Source organism: Triturus cristatus, chromosome 10, assembly GCF_964204655.1.
Source record: "Triturus cristatus chromosome 10, aTriCri1.1, whole genome shotgun sequence".
Taxonomy (NCBI): Eukaryota; Metazoa; Chordata; class Amphibia; order Caudata; family Salamandridae; genus Triturus; species Triturus cristatus.
In genome coordinates, this window is record NC_140593.1 from 1,236,534,455 (window position 1) to 1,236,553,967 (window position 19,513).

Consider the following 19,513-nt stretch of genomic DNA (forward strand, 5'->3'; position numbering starts at 1 on the left):
ATTTACGCGGGTTTGAGCTATTACCATTGTAAATGACAATGCCTCTTGTATATGTTTTAAAACATAAATAAAAGATATTGTCATTTACTATACTAATAGTTTAAACTCTTGCATGACCTATGGCCAGAGATGCCAATAAAGGCCTTCTCGATCACTTAGATTGTAAATATCAGAGGAAGAGACCAGCCTGCGAAGTCTTCAAAGTAGTGATAAATAGTGCAGTTAAGATGTATGTGTTGTAAATTAGACACAAAGTGAGTTGCATATGATCCGAGCAATAAACACTAAGAAGCGCTCCAACACCTTTCGCACTGTGATTACACTGTTGCAGCTCAGGAGGAAGAATGGGAGGGAGCTATTTCCTGCCCTCTCCGTGATTTTAGCGTGCAATGTGGCATTGCGTAATGTCATTGCTATCATTCGCCTAATAAACACTCCAGCTGTAGTAGGGCCTTGGCTTCATCTCCTGGTGCAGGGCCTACTGTGCTTTATTGCAAACATGGAGGGAGGGAGGGATGATCTCAGCTGCAGCTTTGGCCTCGTACAGTGCCCCTTCTATTACTAGTGAGCGAGAGGTGCTGAGGTATTGGTGGTGGAGGTATTGGTGGTGGAGGTATTGGTGGTGGTGGAGGAGGTATTGGTGGTGGTGGAGGAGGTATTGGTGGTGGTGGAGGAGGTATTGGTGGTGGAGGAGGTATTGGTGGTGGAGGAGGTATTGGTGGTGGAGGAGGTATTGGTGGTGGAGGAGGTATTGGTGGTGGAGGAGGTATTGGTGGTGGAGGAGGTATTGGTGGTGGAGGAGGTATTGGTGGTGGAGGAGGTATTGGTGGTGGAGGAGGTATTGGTGGTGGAGGAGGTATTGGTGGTGGAGGAGGTATTGGTGGTGGAGGAGGTATTGGTGGTGGAGGAGGTATTGGTGGTGGAGGAGGTATTGGTGGTGGAGGAGGTATTGGTGGTGGAGGAGGTAGTGGTGGTGGAGGAGGTAGTGGTGGTGGAGGAGGTAGTGGTGGTGGAGGAGATAGTGGTGGTGGAGGAGATAGTGGTGGTGGAGGAGGTAGTGGTGGTGGAGGAGGTAGTGGTGGTGGAGGAGGTAGTGGTGGTGGAGGAGGTAGTGGTGGTGGAGGAGGTAGTGGTGGTGGAGGAGGTAGTGGTGGTGGAGGAGGTAGTGGTGGTGGAGGAGGTAGTGGTGGTGGAGGTGGTGGTGGTGGTGGTGGAGGAGGTAGTGGTGGTGGAGGAGGTAGTGGTGGTGGAGGAGGTAGTGGTGGTGGAGGAGGTAGTGGTGGTGGAGGAGGTAGTGGTGGTGGTGGAGGTAGTGGTGGTGGAGGTGGTGGTGGTGGAGGTGGTGGTGGTGGAGGTGGTGGAGGTGGAGGTGGTGGTGGTGGTGGAGGTGGTGGAGGTGGTGGTGGTGGTGGTGGTGGTGGTGGTGGTGGTGGTGGAGGTGGTACTGGTGGTGGTGGTACTGATGGTGGTGGTACTGATGGTGGTGGTACTGATGGTGGTGGTACTGATGGTGGTGGTACTGGTGGTGGTGGTACTGGTGGTGGTGGTACTGGTGGTGGTGGTACTGGTGGTGGTGGTACTGGTGGTGGTGGTACTGGTGGTGGTGGTACTGGTGGTGGTGGTACTGGTGGTGGTGGTATTGGTGGTGGTGGTATTGGTGGTGGTGGTATTGGTGGTGGTGGTATTGGTGGTGGTGGTGGTGGTATTGGTGGTGGTGGTATTGGTGGTGGTGGTATTGGTGGTGGTGGTATTGGTGGTGGTGGTGGTGGTATTGGTGGTGGTGGTATTGGTGGTGGTGGTGGTGGTATTGGTGGTGGTGGTATTGGTGGTGGTGGTGGTGGTATTGGTGGTGGTGGTGGTGGTATTGGTGGTGGTGGTATTGGTGGTGGTGGTGGTGGTATTGGTGGTGGTGGTATTGGTGGTGGTGGTACTGGTGGTGGTGGTACTGGTGGTGGTGGTACTGGTGGTACAGGTAGTGGTGGTACAGGTAGTGGTGGTGGTACTGATAGTGGTGGTACTGGTGGTGGTGGTATTGGTGGTACAGGTACAGGTAGTGGTGGTGGTACAGGTGGTACTGGTATTGGTGGTGGTGGTTGATGGTGGTGGTACTGATAGTGGTGGTACTGATAGTGGTGGTACTGATAGTGGTGGTACTGATAGTGGTGGTACGGATAGTGGTGGTACTGATAGTGGTGGTACTGATAGTGGTGGTACTGATAGTGGTGGTACGGATAGTGGTGGTACGGATAGTGGTGGTACGGATAGTGGTGGTACGGATAGTGGTGGTACTGATAGTGGTGGTGGTGGTATTGGTGGTACAGGTAGTGGTATTGGTGGTACAGGTAGTGGTGGTGGTGGTACAGGTGGTGGTGGTGGTACAGGTAGTGGTGGTGGTGGTACAGGTAGTGGTGGTGGTATTGGTGGTACAGGTAGTGGTGGTGGTATTGGTGGTACAGGTAGTGGTGGTGGTATTGGTGGTACAGGTAGTGGTGGTGGTATTGGTGGTACAGGTAGTGGTGGTGGTATTGGTGGTACAGGTAGTGGTGGTGGTACAGGTGGTACAGGTAGTGGTGGTGGTATTGGTGGTGGTGGTAGTGGTGGTGGTATTGGTGGTGGTGGTAGTGGTGGTGGTGGTACTGGTAGTAGTGGTGGTACTGGTAGTAGTGGTGGTACTGGTAGTAGTGGTGGTATTGGTGGTGGTATTGGTGGTGGTATTGGTGGTGGTATTGGTGGTACTGGTAGTGGTATTGGTGGTGGTACTGGAGGAGGAGGTGGGAGGTGGTGGTACAGGAGGAGGTGGTGGGAGGTGGTGGTACAGGAGGAGGTGGTGGTACAGGAGGAGGTGGTGGAGGTGGTGGTGGTACAGGAGGAGGTGGTGGTGGTGGTGGTGGTACAGGAGGAGGAGGAGGTGGTGGTGGTACTGGAAGAGATGGTACTGGTGGATCTGAAAGAAACAGCTAGTTATAGATTCCTCATCTTAAAATTACCCCCAGGCGTCAGACTGGATCTGAAAAGTTTTTCGTCAGCAGTACCCCTGCTAGGCGGAAGGTGTTGTCTGTCGGCCGTTGTCTGGGTCACCGAGATGACGTTGTGGTAGCTACATAGACGCCGCCCTGGCGCGATGACATCTGTGCTTTCTTTTTCTGTGCCAGTAAGTGCAGATCCGGAGAGAGGGGTACCCCCAGTCACTTTCTGACGGAGTTTCTTGTGACTTCTGTCGACTTTGTTTTTGAGTCTTCAACAGACTCCTGGTGCATGAGTGATGCCTTGTTTCAAGGCATGCGGTTCCTGTACCTGACTGATGTCGGTGACGGATCAGCACCACTTGTGCCTCTTATGCCTAGAGCACGACCATGACCCCAAGTCATGCTCAGACTGTAGAACTATGGCCCGAAGTCTTTCCGGAAGAGGTCCCGAAAGCTCCTCGAGGCCTGGTACTCTGCTCTGTGTCGCTCAAGGTCACGTGGGAGGTCGAGCGACCAATTGCGGAGTCACCATCACTCCTCTTCAAAGTCTTCGCACTCGGTCAGGTAAGTTGAAGCATAAGAAGTCAAAGAAACATAGTTGCTCTCCGACTTCCCCCTCGTCCGTTGGCCGACGCGACGCAGGGTGCGGGTGGTGCCTTTCCCGCGACTCAGCGTGCGGAGCCTTTAGGATAGACTCTGCCACTGGAGTCAAGCTATCCTGGCTCAAGAAGGGTGAAACCCCGAAACCGGTCCTAGGATGCTTGATTCCGGTCCAGGGAAGACATGGCTTGGCAGTTCGGGCTGGACTGTTCCCATGAGGCACAGGGTCAAGACTGATTTGCATACGGCCATGTCTGAACTGGGGTGGCGTGGTGAACAAACTAACGATTGATTAAACCTACATCTGTTACTGGGGGTGAATGTTTTGCCAATGTGCAACATTCCGTCCATCATCTTGTGTGTTTTGCTGTAGGCATGTTGTCACCTCCTACCGTGGCTACAGAGGAGGGAGCTTCATACGCAGTGGTGTTGCGTAGGGCTGCCGTGGCTCTAAACCTCGAAGTTCCTACAGTGGCAGTCAGGACTAACCTCCTGACCGAGGTGCTTCAACTGGCAGCAAGCTCTTCAGAGCCCCTGCTATCGTTTAATGAATCCCTTACGTACATCCTTGGGGGCAAGTGGTCCAGGCCCAACATGGGCTCCTGTGGACAGGATGATTGCCTGATGCCACTGCCCGGCCGACCCCACTTTCGTCTCCCAACACCTCACTCCTGAGAGCTTCGTGGTTCAAGCCTCTACTTCTAATGGCGCCTTCCCTACCGCACTACCGAAAAGGGAATCCATAAAGCTGGACCACCTTGGGAAGAAAATGTTTTCTTCTGCCAGCTTGGGACTGCGGTCGGTAAACACCGCATGTCTGTTGGGCCGTTACACCCACTCTGTGTGGGATATTGTGACACAGGTGCTGCCTCAGTGCCCAGAGGAGGCCCGGGCCATACTCTCCCGTGCAGTTGCCGAGGGGAGAGATGTAGCGAAGTTTACCATCCGCTGTGGGCTGGATATCGCTGACGCACTTGGCAAGACGATTTAATCGTCAGTAGAATGTCCAATCCACCCTTATAGACGTGCCCTTTGATGGCCGTCACCTTTTTGGCGACAAGGAAGACAATGCGCTGGAGCGCTTTAAGGACTCTCGGGCTATGGCCAGGTCCTTGGGCCTCTCCACCATCCACCCTGCGCAGTCTGCCTTTCACCCCTTTCGTGGCTATGGAAGAGGTGCCCCACAAAGTCCCGCACAGAGCCACAGGCCGGTGCAAGCTGTTCAGCCCCAGCGCAGCCGTTGATGTGGGAACCACTGGCGTGGATCTGGGGGCCAGCGGGCGGGACAGTCCACCACTGCCCTCTCTGCTGCAGCCGCCAAACCTTCCTAGTCTGAACTTTCAGGGCCACCTAACGCCAATGGGCGGCAGGATCCACCATCCCCTACCCCACTGGCTCACCATCACGTCGGACAGGGGTTTTTTACAAATATTCTGAAGGGGCTACTCTCTCCCCTTCGAGACTACTCCTCCCTCCTTACCACCTCATTACCATCGCATGTCAGAGGATCACCCGGCCCTTCACAAACAGGAAGCCTCGGCACTCTTGGCCAAGGATGCCATCGAGCGCGTTCCTGCCCCAGAAGTAGGTCGTGGTTGCTATTCCCACTTCTTTCTGGTTCCCTGTGTCCTATCTTGGATCTCCAGAACGCCAACCACTTCTTCCGGAAGGAGAAGTTCAAGATGTTGACGCTCACTCAGGTCTTGTCTGCCCTAGACCCTGGAGACTGGATGGTAGCGTTGGACTTGCAGGATGCTTACTTTCACATCCCCGTTTCACCGGCCCACCGGCATTACCTGCAGTTCATGGTAGGCCACAAACACTTTGTTTACTGTGCTCCCCTTTGGCCTTACCAGCGCCCCTCAGATGTTCACGAAAGTGATGGCGGTGTTCGCAGCTCATCTGCGCAGATCAGGGGTTCCAGTCTTCCCCTATCTTGACGACTGGCTGTTGAAGGTGTGCTCGCCCCAGGCTGTCGTCTCCCACCTCCAGACTACGGCCGACCTCCTGCACTCGCTGGGGTGCTCCATCAACGTGCCGAAGTCACACCTGACCCCCTCTCAGAAGCTCCTCTTCATCGGAGCGGCTCTGGACACGCCACACTTCCGGTTTATCCTCCCGAACAGCGAGTCCGGGATATTCGGGCTATGATTCCGACCTTTCAGCCTCTATCCTGGGTTTCGGTCAGGATGACCCAGAGACTGCTGTGCCTCATGGTCTCCTACATCCTGCTGGTCGATCATGCCAGGTGGCATATGTGGGCTCTGCAGTAGGACCTGAAGTTCCAGTGGGCGCATCTTCAGGGGAATCTGCCAGATTGCGTCCAGATTTTGGAGGGTACTGCAAGACAGTTGCAGTGGCAGCTCATGAACCAGAATTGGGTCAACGGCAGATCCCTCTCCCTTCCCTAACCAGAAAACACAGTGGTCAGTCTCATTCCTTCTGGGATGAGGTGGTCTAAGAATCTGGCTCTATATATACTACACCAAAATGAGGTATAGTTTGTATAGAGTCCAAGTGTCCCCAGAGGTAGGCAGAGGTTAAAGTTAGATAGAACCTTACTCTGTAATAGTGGTAGCTTGGTCGAGCAGTAAGGCAGTATCAGAGGACAGTAACGCATTTTGTTGTACACACTCAGCCAGCAAATGGTCTCACACACAATAACTGAACTCTAGGCCAATTATTTTGTATATAAAAATATATAGTTAATTTTAGAATCACAGGTTGGTATAAAAATACTTTCTCCGAATGAGATGCTAGAGTTGTATACTTTCAATGAGCAGTAGACTTCGGTCGGTGGCTGCTGGCAAGCATGCCACGTGGCTGGGGGAGCCACGCTCCTGGGGTTTATCTTGGGGCAAGTTGGGGACAAAGTTTGCACCAAAGGGGCATCCTCAGCGGCACTAGGGTGCAGAGTGCTGTTTTGAGGTTGGGTGCCATGTTGATTTTAATGGAGATTCTCTCGGACAAATAAATATTGCTGGCTCGTGGACGAGAATCTTCCAGGAGTGACCACCACTTTGAGGGGTAAATTTTGATGCTGAGGGTTGGCTAGGTACTGCTGGGTTGGGCACACTAGGCCGGGTGTCTGGTGCAGGGGTGCCTTGGGACGTCTGATTTTCTTACCCGCTCTGGTCGCAGTAGGTGGGGGTCCTCTGGATTGAGGCTGCAGGAGGCTTGAGGCATGTCGGGGGTCGCTGGATCTCGGGTCAGGATCACCGGGGGGGACCTCCTTGTGGTATTTGTCCGCTCGGTCCGGATTTGGCGGGTGCAGAGTGTGCGGGATTCGCGGTTCCTTGCTGGCACCAGAAGCTATAGTTCAAACACGTCCGGTGTTCATGGGAGAAACCACTTGGAAAGTGAAGGCAGGCAGGTCCTCCAGAGTTTTTGAGGTTCCTGTCCGCTGGACACGCCGGGGTTATGCAGGAGCAGGTTCGAGGGGAGACTGGCCTGTAGGGCTGGGGCCAAGTCAGTGGGTGTCGTCCTCTTGTTAGCTCTGCACGGCTTCTCGTCCTGCCCTGAGTAAGAAAAACGTACGCAAAGTAAATGTTGTTGCAGTTTGCTTAAAATACCCCTTTGAGCTCAATGTTATTATTGTTTTAGAATTGTGTTGCATATTGCAACCCCTGTATCTATTGCATTCCAAAGTCTACTGCTCATTGAAAGTATACAACTCTAGCATCTGATTCTGAGAGAGTATTTTTATACCAACCTGTGATTCTAAAATTAACTATATATTTTTATATACAAAATAATTGGCCTAGAGTTCAGTTATTGTGTGTGAGACCATTTGCTGGCTGAGTGTGTACAACAAATGCTTTACACTGTCCTCTGATACTGCCTTACTGCTCGAGCAAGCTACCACTATAGAGAGTAAGGTTATATCTATCTTTAACCTCTGCCAAACCTCTGGGGACTGTTGGACTCTGTGCACACTGAACCTTACCTTGGTGCAGTATATACAGAGCCACTTTCTTACATACGCCACTAGCAATTTGGAGTCTCAAATAGATGCCTGCATGAGCACTCAGGAGAAATGTGGTGGCCTGCCTCACTATTGTTGTCCTCCTCATGATAGACCACATCAAGCATCTGAAGAAGTTTGAGTGGGGGACAAAAATGTCCCCAAGTTGGCAGTGCTTTTCATGGTGAGATAGATTCTTCTTCAAAATATTCTTGCATCTTGGCATTGTTAGAATTACCTTAGTCTTCAGAAATTCCTTCATATTGTGTGTTGGATCCAAGGTAGGGCAACAGCTGCGAAAGTGGTACAACTGGTGCCGAGATGGTGTTACTGGAAATTTTATGGACAGCAGGTGTACAAGAGGAACCTGAAAAGAAGTTCTGCTTGAAGAATGCGAGCTGTGCATTTGTGAAGGCTGCAGGAAACACCTCTTCACGCTCCTCTTAATGTGCTTGCACAATGCATGAATCCTGTGCTGACTTTATTTCCACTAAGGCTGGCTGCAAGGCGAGGGTCGAGAAGCAGAACTGCCAACCGGACAACCTACCCTTTGAACACAATTGACACACAAGTCAGTGTCCCTTCTCGTTATATTCCATAACTTCCTGGAGTCCCTTTCACTGCCATACTAGGATGCATTGCTGGTGTAAGGTGACAAGGAGATGGAACAACTCCACTTACCTTTGTGCACATCCTGAGTCGGGGCCATGAAGAGTTTGGTCTCTCATACCTTGAAGGTCTGGTTAAGCATGCCACCACATTTATAGCAGGACTTGGAGTTATGCTGCGATCCGAGCCATCACAAGTAGACGTCTCATGAGTCAGGGCCATGAAGAGTTTGGTCTCATACCTTGAAGGTCTGGTTAAGCATGCCACCACATTTATAGCAGGACTTGGAGTTATGCTGCGATCCGAGCCATCACAAGTAGACGTCTCATGAGTCAGGGCCATGAAGAGTTTGGTCTCATACCTTGAAGGTCTGGTTAAGCATGCCACCACATTTATAGCAGGACTTGGAGTTATGCTGCGATCCGAGCCATCACAAGTAGACGTCTCATGAGTCAGAGCACGACATCTGCTTACCACAGGAGTAACCTTGTTTGAAGCATGACCACTTTGGTGGAAATCGCAACAAAACACTGAACTTAAATATTCTACTAAGAACGTCTTTGAGGAGAGCAACTTCAAATTCATGTCCAAGAGTGCACTAAAATACTGAACTTCTGAGTTCCATGACATCATTTCAGGAGAAGTTATTGAGTAGATGTGAGTTGTGGCACCGCCTACTGCCATATGAGAGCTATTGTAAATTTTCAGGATCCAGTCTGGTGCCTAAGGGGATTCAAGGCTTCAGGAATCTGCAGATCGAACGAGTATCTATTACAAATATTGTTACCAAAGGTAATAAACTTGTACTTCTAGGCATTCTAGGCATGTTTAACATTTTGCTTGACCTTGATGAAAGTGCTGAGTAAATGCTGTTCCGAAAGTCATAAAGATTTTGGTGCCTTGTTTTTCCTGGCCAATGTAATTTTCAGTGCTCCCTCAGCTTTAATCACAACGTTTATTCAGCAGCACCTGGTGTTGGTGATTTATTAGTGAACATTTTTTAGGCTCTATTCTAGCACCTTGGGAGGGGTCATGTAAGGAATCTGTTGGAGCCGCACCATTTATCAGAACATTTTACTAAATGCAAGTTGCGTGTTCTTTAAAACTTATCAAATATTCCTCTTGATCGATCTCGTACTTTGAATCTAGCTTTAAAGTGACTTCTTTGTATGATTGGAATAATTCTCTACTTTGATTTGTACAGTTCTGAGATCAGTTTCTCGGCGTTTCACTGTGGTGATATTTATATTCTGTCCTAGATGGATCACTCCAGTGCTGCTGCTAATTGATTTCTATGAGAAGATGTCCATATCATCAAAGAGAAGATCTCAGATGAACAAGGTATGTTATATTCTGCCAATTGAAATGTGCAGAAGAAACGCAGGATATACATCATGAGATCTTTATCGATGTTGATAACTGAATAGCATTGCCTGTGAGCAGGATAGTGCAACGCTTTATAAGAGAATTTTATAGAAAAAGAAATGCATGCTGTGAGAAAGTGCCCTCTTTCTGCATGGTTACCCCCACTTTGTGCTGAACTTCTGATGTGCTTTGACTGAGTGTGCCCTGGGTTCCTGCCAATCAGGTGCCCAGGGCCTATGTTCTTTCCCTAAAACCTGCATTGAAAACAAAAACAAATTGGCATCTTTTGCCACAGGTCAGACCCTGGTAAATGGTACTAGAGGTACCCAGGGTACTGTGACCAGGGAAGACCTCTAAAGGCTAAAGGCTTCAGCCCTTATTGTGCCACCCTTGGAGGCCCTGTATCGTTACTCACACAATGCCTGCGCAGGCTGCGTGTTTTGATGCAGAACAAAGTGAAGTCGACATGGCACACATCTTTGGTATCAAACTTCTCAGCACATTAAACCTACACTGATGCCAGTGAAAAATGCACACAGAGAGCATCTTTGAGATTCTCCATGATAAAAACGACCTACCACTAGTGTCCAGGCTGAGAGGATGCTTTCAGCTGCCATCTCCAGACATGTTTCTAGACCCCTGGGTCGAGAGCCTATTGTTCTCTGGGGCACGAAAGCATGCACATCCTGGGTCGAGGTGCCAAGCCTCCTCCCCGGGTTGGACAGGGTCCACGAAGGGGAAGCTTCAAAGGCTTGCCGCCTTTGTGAGCTTCCCCTGGCCAATTGCTGCTTTCAGCATCTGGTCCCCACTGGTTCTGACCCCCACTTTGGGCGGGAGAAGCTGCGGAAAAAACAAGTGAGGAAGAGGTGTGCCCACCTCTGCCAACTCCACCCCTAAGGTGGGGGGGTGAGGTGAAGCACAACTCTCAGTCCCCGCCATATTGCTGATTGGAGGACCCAGCCAATCAGGTTAAGGCTTATTCCCTCCCTTCCCACTGGAGGGTGGCATAATAGGGTGTGTACCCACCCCAGGGAAGGGACCTATTGGTCCCAACCTTTTTACCTACCTGTAGCACCCCTAAATCTAGTATTTAGGGGTACCCCTGAACCTTGCTTCCTCAGACAAGAAACCAGAAGAAAAGGACCGAACAGCTGTGGTGAACCTAAGAGGACGACACCCTCTGACTTGGCCCAGCCCTACCGGCCTGTCCCCACCTCGAACATGCTCCAGCGAAATCCTGGTGTCCAGCAGCCAGCAACCCCGAGAAACCCGCAGGACTTGCCTGCCTTCCATCCCAAAGACTGTCTTTAGTGAATACCGGATTTGTTCAAACAGACTACAGCTCCGCAAGGATCTGTGGGTTTGCACCACTCTGCACCCGGCACCCATGGCTTGAGTTCGAGTGGCCCAACACCAAGAGGAGGTGTTCCCGTTGATCCTGACCAGAGGTCTGGTGACCCCTGACCTGTGTCTAGCCTCCAGCCAACGCCTGCAGCCTCAAACCGGAAGGTCCCCCCCCCCCCAACCGCGACCAGGAGCTGGTAAGATTTGACCCTAAAAGGCACCCCTGCACCCGACGCCCCACGGCCTTGGGTGGCCCAACCAACAGTGCCTAACCATTCCCCAGCATCCAAACTTACCTCTGCAAGTAGTGGTCGCACCCAGAAGACCTTCGTCACAGAGCGTGCAGTGTGTTTGTAAACTGCAGACTTCCCTTTGAAAGCTACAGGGCACCCAACGCCCAAACAGCACTCTGCACCCGGTCGCCCCAGTGCCGCTGAGGGTGCATTTTTTGTGCTGGCCTAAACCCCCATTTGTCCTGAGCTTAAACCCAGGAGCTTTGCTCCCACAACCCAGTGTCCTGCTCATCAGCAGCCACCAACTGGAGGCCCCCTATCCCCCATTGGATAACATTGGGCCTCAGCACACTGTAACTGGCCGCCCTAGTGCTGCTGAGGATGTAACAAGAGTGCATCCTTGAGTCTGGGGGACCCCTGTGTCAAACCCCAGAATACCAACTCCCACAACAAAGTACTTGCCTGTTAACCGATAACATTATTTGCCTCCATAGGATAACAATGACTTGTTCTATGAAAAGTTTCAAAGTGTGGAGTTGGAAAATCTAAGAAATCCTTTAAAACTGTTACTAAATAACCAAAACGCTTTTACTTGCCTGTTTACAGGAAATGTCCCAGTGCAAGAAAAGTAATTTGAAAAGTAACTTACATTATATTATACAAAATATCCTATACAAAGTATATGTACTGTATTTTGAAAAACATTGTATTATCAGTAATGCTACTGTAATCAAAGCAAAGTACATTTATAATTTCAATTCAAACTGTTTACAAACTGCATTACTACTGTAAAGTATTTATTGCTTACCTGTGCCAGGCTTGCTTGGTTCTAGAAAATAAAATAGCTAAAAGAATATTTTTATTCAAAAAGAATTGGTCTGATGTTCAGTCTTTGAGTGTGAATTCATTTGCTGACTTCGTACAACAAATTCTTAACCTACTTTACCTCTGCCTACCTTTTCGGTTCCACTAGACTCGGTACACACTATACCTCACTTTGGTATAATATATACAGAACCAGCTTCCTACAGATAGTGTTGATTTTGATTTGGGAAACGTCTGCGTCTGTGTTGCAGAGGGATTGCATGGTGTGGTGATGCTTTCGTTAGCCGAGGGGTTGATGGGATTCTGGACTATGCTGAACAGTTCCTTGCTGTTTGAGCGGTCACTTATGTGGGTGGCTAGGGCAGTCGTTTTGATGGTTTTCAGAGGTGTTGGTAATGGTTGAGGGAGTATTAAAATCGTCGGTCCTTGAGGGCCTTACTGACGCATCATGGTATCTTGATTGATGGTTGTAAGCACAGAATTTTCCTTCCTGTGTGCAGTGATCCAAAACCACCACATTTCTCCTGCCTTGGATCTTGCTTTTTGGTGATGAAGAAAATGGCAGAAATCTTATCCCTCCAGCTCCCTACGACCATCACCACAGCCAGCATTGTTACAGAGGTTCTGCATACATCACATACAACAGTGCCTCGGCTCCCCTTTTATTAGGCCCTCCGAGAGCCCATCCTGGAACTTTAAGAAAAACACACTTCCTCCACCACAGTCCACATCCATTGCAGGGTGCCACAAATGGGCACTGAGGATCCAGCCTAGTGGTTCAGACATCTTGCTCCTCAAAACTGTGATGCGCCTTCCCTACAGGTCTTTCAGATAGGTAATGGAGCAATACGCTAAGAAGACCTTTTCAGCAGGTAGCATAGCCCTCAAGTCAGTGAACGCCATCTATCTCCTCGCACGATAAGTACATGCTCTCTGGGACATGAGACAAACTGTTCTCCACAGTGTGCTAGATCTTCTGCAACCCCATCTAATAGGCTATGTGTAGGAAGCTGGCTCTGTGTATACTAAACCAAAGTAGGGTATAATGTGCACTGAGTCCAGTGGGACCCCAAAGGTAGGCAGTGCTAAAACTAGATCTCACTTGACACACTCTTTGTGGTAGTGAGGGCGAGCAGCAAGGCTTTATCAGAGGGTAGTATTGAGCATTTGTTTTACACTCTCAGTCAAGAAATGATAGCACACACTCAGAATGAACTCCGACCAATTGTTTTGTATCCAAATATTTAGTTGTATTTTAGTTTTAGAGCCAAGCATGACTTGGTACAGGTAAATAAAAATTGTACTTTTCAAGGCAGGTTGAACAATACAAGCAAGCTGAATTAAAATGACTTTTACGGGTTTTTTGAATATTTAAATACAATTGAGATTACTTTTGGATTACTTTGTAGAGTACTTGTTTGAGGCATTGTTGCAGGGATTCTGCACATATACAGAACTTTGCACAGGAAACCAGGACTTCGGTGTATAAACCACTCCTCCGTGCCCAGAACCCCTATCCGGCTAGCTATAGTATCCCATTAGTTCTCCGTACTACAGTGGAGCTGCCAATTCTCATCCAGGGGATACTCATCAATAGTCATAATCTATGAATAATCCCCGCCCATGTGCGGGATCCCGGAGCATATAGAAAATACATATATATACATATATGCATATGTGAAAACATATACATGCAGCCTAAAAATGTTTCAAACATGGCAATGCTGTAAATTACATAGGTTTGCATTGTAGTGCCCCCTAACCCATAAGGAAAAAAGGAAGCACCAAGCCCATTGTCACACAACAATGCTTTATTGCCATAAAGCAAACTTGTAATTGCAGGCATTTGCCTGTAGGCTGCAGTAGAGTATCAAGAAAACAAAGAAAACTGACACCTTGCCTTTAAGGCATTCGAGTAAGGGACCGTGCCTTTAAGGCCCGCAGGAGACCCCTTGCTCCCATGGTGCACCACAGGTGACAGTTAGGTCTGTTCTTTTTTCCGGCTCCTTCTATGAGGATCCTGGAGCTTGAGCTCTACAGTTTTGTGACTGAAAGTTTTTCACTTCAGAATTTTTTCAGAAATTCGACGTTTTCTGGCTTCTAAAAGCAGATTTTGCTGGTTTCCTGAATAATTTCAAGTTTTTTCCAGTCAGAATGCCTGCTTTATTCAGGAAATGCCCTTCCTGTGGCACTAAGCTGTCACTGGCGGATCCACACTCTGTGTGTATTGTGTGTCTGCCAACTTCACACAATCCTGACCGGTGCCCCCACTGCCAGTTTCCAGGCGCATTAAACTACATGCCGAGCTGTAAAAGGAGAGAAGCCGTCGTGAAGGCGACCATTCATCCTTAAAATCACCCTCTTCAGCTAGACGTCCTCAAAAACGGCGACATACCACCTCTCCTGACCCCAGGAAGACCAAGGTTCCAAGAGATTTGCCGTCTACGTCGAAGGTACTGTCTACGAAACCCAGGACGACTTCTGCGTGAAGAGATTCATCTCGACGTAGAGATTCTCCGCCGCAGACAAGTCGGCGTCGAGGCACAGTCCTTCGGGCTCGAAGGCTGTTAGTCCGGTGAGATCTGGACTGTCTCGGTCGACGTTGAGGCTTCCGTCGACGTCCAGGCACTCGCCGTCGAGGGGGTCAGCGTCGAGACCTGCGACGACTTATGTCTTGCCGCGAGTGGGTCGTTCGACGTCAAGGCATTCGACTTTGAGGAGGTCAACCCCCACTCGACGTCATGGAAGGTCGACGTTTAAGTCGCCTAGCCGACGACAAACACCAGTTCGATGACGAAGATCGATGTAGAGGTCTCCGCAACGCCGTAGGCGATCGGCGTCGAGGGCGGAGCGCCATTCCCAACAATCTGCACTGATGGTGACACAAACATAATCGACATCGAGGCGTTCGACGTCGAAGGATAGAGCTGCATTGACCGCGGAGAGAAGAGCCAGATCTAGATCTTCAGGAGATAGATCATCATCTCCAGGCCTGCATATCGTGCAGATCTCTCCAGAAAAATCACCTAAGGCACCGGAGAAGTTTGGTCTTTTACCTCGCTGGTTGGAGAATGTGGGTACAGGTGACTGCAGAAGTCCGGGCTCGGACTTTTCCCGCACGTACTCTCCCTCCAGGATTTCTCCGCGTAGGAGCAAGTCCCCTCCTGGTAGTCCAAAGTCACCTTCTCCACGCCGGTCACGATCCAGGGATCGTCCTTCTCACAGAAGCCCAAGATCTCCTTCCAAACGCACATCAAGGTCCAGGGCTCATCACAGTGACAGTCCCCACAAGAGGCGACGCACTAGATCGCCCACCTGGTCTTCCTCCACAAGGTTCTCGGTCCGGGACTATTCTCCGACCTTGTCTTCTACACCCCTGTCACGTGTGTCACCTATTGATGACATCGCTACTTTCTCTGACGTCCTGGGTAGAGGTGCACAGAAATTGAATATCACGCTGCACACCCCTCTGGCTCCCACATCAATTATATTAGACACGTTGCATCACCGGTCAGCACCCAGACCTTTGCTACCATTGGTGCCAGGATTGTTGGAGCCAGCTATTGCCACATTTCTCACTCCTGCTACGGTGGGCTCTGTGCCTTCAAGAATCGCTAAGAAATATAAGGCTCCTGCTGAGGATCCCTTGTTTCTAAGGGCGGACCCACCAGCGCACTCCGTTATCGTGGCGGCTGCCATGAAGTCCCATTCTGCCTCTGTGTCCTCTTCTGTCCCCCCGGAGAAAGACTGTAAGCAAATGGATTCGTATGGCAGAAAGATGTGCAACACTTCTGCCTCAAACATGAAAGTGGCTAGTGCTTCAGCCATGCTAGGACGGTATGATCGCTCTCTGTGGGATTCCCTCCAGATTTGCTGAGAAACTGCTAAGGGAAGACAGGCAGGATTTTAATGAAATTCTCCTCGAAGGTGGGCTTGTAGCCAATCAAATTATCACTGCGGCTGCGGATGCTTCGGACCTCGCCGCACATGGCTACTCATGGCGTATGCTCTCGGCGCTCAGCCTGGCTACGGCTTACGGGCCTCAAGCCTGATGCGCAGAAGAAGATTCTTAATCTGCCTTTTAACGGGTCATCCTTGTTTGGGGCTCACGCTGATGACCAAATGAGCAAAATGAAGGCAGAGTTGGACACCGTTAAAGCTGTTGGGCTGGAAAAGCGCAAGGAATATCGAAAGCGCTTTCGCCAGGGCGACAAGCGTTCCTTTCATCAGCGCGTTCAAACACCCCAATGGTCCTCCCAAAATCAGCAGAGGTCCCAGTTCCAACAAAGGGGTCGTGGCAGAGGGAGAGGAAATGCAAAGCAACAACAGTCCTCCACCAAACAGCCCTCAAAGCAGTGAGACCTTACTTCCTCCGCGCTCGTTCGCCACTCCGGTAGGAGGAAGTATCAGTGTTCACCTGGCAGAGTGGGAAGCTATTACAAAAGACAGATGGGTGCTGAATATTGTACATCATGGCTACTTGCTGAGGTTCAAGTCTCCCCCTCCGCATGTATCCCCACGGAGGCAGCACCTCCCTCAAATTCGGCTTTTACTGGGCGAAGTAGCTACTCTCCTCTCCAAGAACGCCATAGAGGAAGTTCCTCCCCTGCAAAGAAATCAAGGTGTATAATCCCGGTATTTTCTAGTTAAAAAAACGAGGAGTAGTCAAAGAGTACAGACCCATTCTCGACCTCCGTCTGCTCAACGGATTTGTCAGGAAAGAAAAGTTCTGGATGCTGGCCCTGCATCAGATCTTCCCGCATCTTCACCAGGGAGACTGGATGTGTGCCATCGACCTACAGGATGCCTACTTCCATATTTCTGTCTCAGTGAAACACCGAAAAATTCTCAGGTTTCAGATCTCTCGTCAGCACTATCAGTACAGAGTTCTGCCGTTTGGCCTCAAATCCGCTCCACGGACATTCTCAAAGTGTATGGCGGTGGTAGCTGCCTTCCTCCGCAAACGGAAGATATTCGTCTATCCCTATCTAGACGACTGGCTCCTGAAGAGTTCCACTCCTGCTCGACTCCAGAGCCATCTCTCGTTCTGCCTCAATCTCCTACAGTTGCTGGGATTACAGGTCAATTACAAAAAGTTGGTCCTCAATCCCACTCAGCGGATTCACTACCTGGGCTCCTCTCTGGACTCCGCAAAGGCAAGCGTGTGTTCTTCGGAGGAGAGGTTATCATCCATGCTTCAGAAATACCACACGCTTATCAACACTGCATTTCCCACAGCCAGGCAAGTGTCGTCACTTCTGGGGTTGATGGCTTCGTGCATTTACATTGTGCCCAATGCACGTCTTCACATGCGTCCTCTGCAACAAGAGCTAGAGGATCAGTGGTCCCAGAAGTCCGGCCGCTGGGAAGATCTCATCTCTCTTCACCAAGCTGCCAAAGACTCCATCAGATGGTGGATGAAACGCTCCCATCTACTTCAAGGCGTCCTTTTCATCAGGCGCCTCAGACACAGACAGTGGTCACAGATGCCTCCATGCAGGGCTGGGGTGCTCATATGGACCAGCTTCAGGTACATGGTCTCTGGTCCAATACCGACAGAGTTATCACATAAACTTCTTGGAGCTACGAGCAGTCCTGGTTTCGACTGATTCGAATGTTTACTAAGATCTAACAACCAATCAGGCTCGCGCACGGCAGCGTGCGCGTACGGTAAGTTTACCGTACGCGCACGGTGCGCACTTATAGATATATATATGCTTTTAAATGCTATTTTCTCAGGAAATACTGAACAGATTTACACCAGACCTGCAAAAGGCACATCCCTGACCTGAGGACTACCTCTCTGCCAAATTTCAAGTAATTCTCTTCAGCCGTTCGGGCTGTACCTTCAACTAAAGGTCCTATGGAAAAATGCATGGGGAAAACTCGTTTTGGGACCCCCCTTTTTTCTCGGCCCCCGCTTGACGAATCACCCCGAGACTTTCAGGGTAGGAGCTGAGCGGAGCGCCCCATTAGTTTTGAAAATTTCGCGAAGATTCGTCAACCGGCGCCAAAGTTATTCAAAATAGAATTTTGAGAATTCCTATGGAAACACGGTCCTAACTATAACTATCTACTGGCGACCGCCAGTAGATAATATATATGTATGTGTATGTATGTGTATGTATGTGTATGTATGTGTATGTATGTGTATGTATGTGTATGTATGTGTATGTATGTGTATGTATATGTATGTATATGTATGTATATGTATGTATATGTGTGTGTATAATTTTTTTTTTTAAAAGGTCTGCAAGTCTCCCTGCACTCTCCGCTACATAAACACATACAAGCAATATTGTACTTATTCAACAGGCAGACAATCAAAAGGCAAAAAAGGGAATAAATAATCTGAGAGCTTGCACACACAAAGGGGGTTGTAGTCTGAGCAGGGGGTTCAGGTTTTACAACCACCCAACAGAAAAAAAGCACTTTCCGACTCCAACCACTAGATTGGCAGAATATGCTCAGTATGTGAACCTAGAAGAGTCTATGCTGCAAAAGGTTTCTTACAGGGAACTAGTTTCGTTGGAGGGCCACGAGACAAAATTTGCAAAACAATTATGCTTCAATCACCAAATGTGCTCTGTTGAGTTAAAATGCTTTTGTGCCCGTTTTATTGAGCCCATTACAATCAATACTCTTGATGCCCCGTTTTGCTACAGTATCTGCAAGCCAATGGCAACAACTGGCGCTGGTTTGATGATCGTTCTGGGCGTTGGTGCAGTTACAGTGCCAGTAATAATGGCACCATTGACACAGCTTGGAAAGCTGGTGAGACAAGTGTCCGCTTCACGGCCGGCCGGCGGAGGTATACTGTGCAGTTCACGACCATGGTGCAGGTATGGAGTGGTGTGTGCAAACAGAACTATTTCTTTATAAATATTGAATTAGAAAGCAATGTGCAATGTGTCTGGCAAGCATGTGTTGCTTATCAACGTTCTTGAACAGGTTGTTCTAATCCATGGAGCACATATTTGGTAATGCGAACATCTCCTGTTACCCTTCTGCACTTTAGGCCTGATGTTGAAAAGCTTTACATACATATTGGGTGCATGAAAGAGATGGTATGCGCTGGCTGGTAGACAGGGGGAAATCTATTGCTTGAACCTTTGCACTCTGAATCTGATCTAGATCCGTATGCTTTCCATTGTAGTTAATGGGTTTGAAATTGTGCTTGCGGTTCTGTAAAGTTTAAAACTGTTTTCTCTGACAGTGCCTTCAGAATGAATGTTTTAGGATGTCTATCTGAGCCTCGTCATAAATGCTGCACATTTGTTTATAGTATTTATATTTATATGTATATTTATATTCTCGTCACCAAATATCCAGCGCTCAACAGCTTGACACATTAGAAGTGCCATGGGCAAAAGGTTTCTGCTGTAAAGCTAATGTCTGTATGCTTACACTTTGCTCACCTGACCTTAATATGCTCTCTAAGCTAAAGAAAACGGTGGAAGGAACAGCAGTGTGAGGTGGTAGACATGAGACGTTTTAACATTTATCTGCTATCAAACTTGAACTATTGAGCAATTTTCAACCAGTGTCCACATCACATTTTCAATAAAGAACTAATTTGTACTCACCTTTTTTCATAAAAGCAGCCT

General features: G+C 49.2%; 1 protein-coding gene across 5 annotated transcripts in view; it reads left to right on the forward strand.

The window, feature by feature from the left end:
- The window catches only part of HUWE1 (HECT, UBA and WWE domain containing E3 ubiquitin protein ligase 1), a 1,878,220-nt gene that overhangs the window by 751,368 nt on the left and 1,107,339 nt on the right, over positions 1-19,513 (forward strand). For all 5 annotated transcript variants that reach the window (XM_085629865.1, XM_085629862.1, XM_085629866.1 and 2 more), the window contains 2 exons: positions 9,399-9,480; positions 18,572-18,748. In XM_085629865.1, the coding sequence (XP_085485991.1) occupies positions 9,399-9,480; positions 18,572-18,748 (259 nt within the window). The remainder of the gene's footprint in view (positions 1-9,398; positions 9,481-18,571; positions 18,749-19,513) is intronic.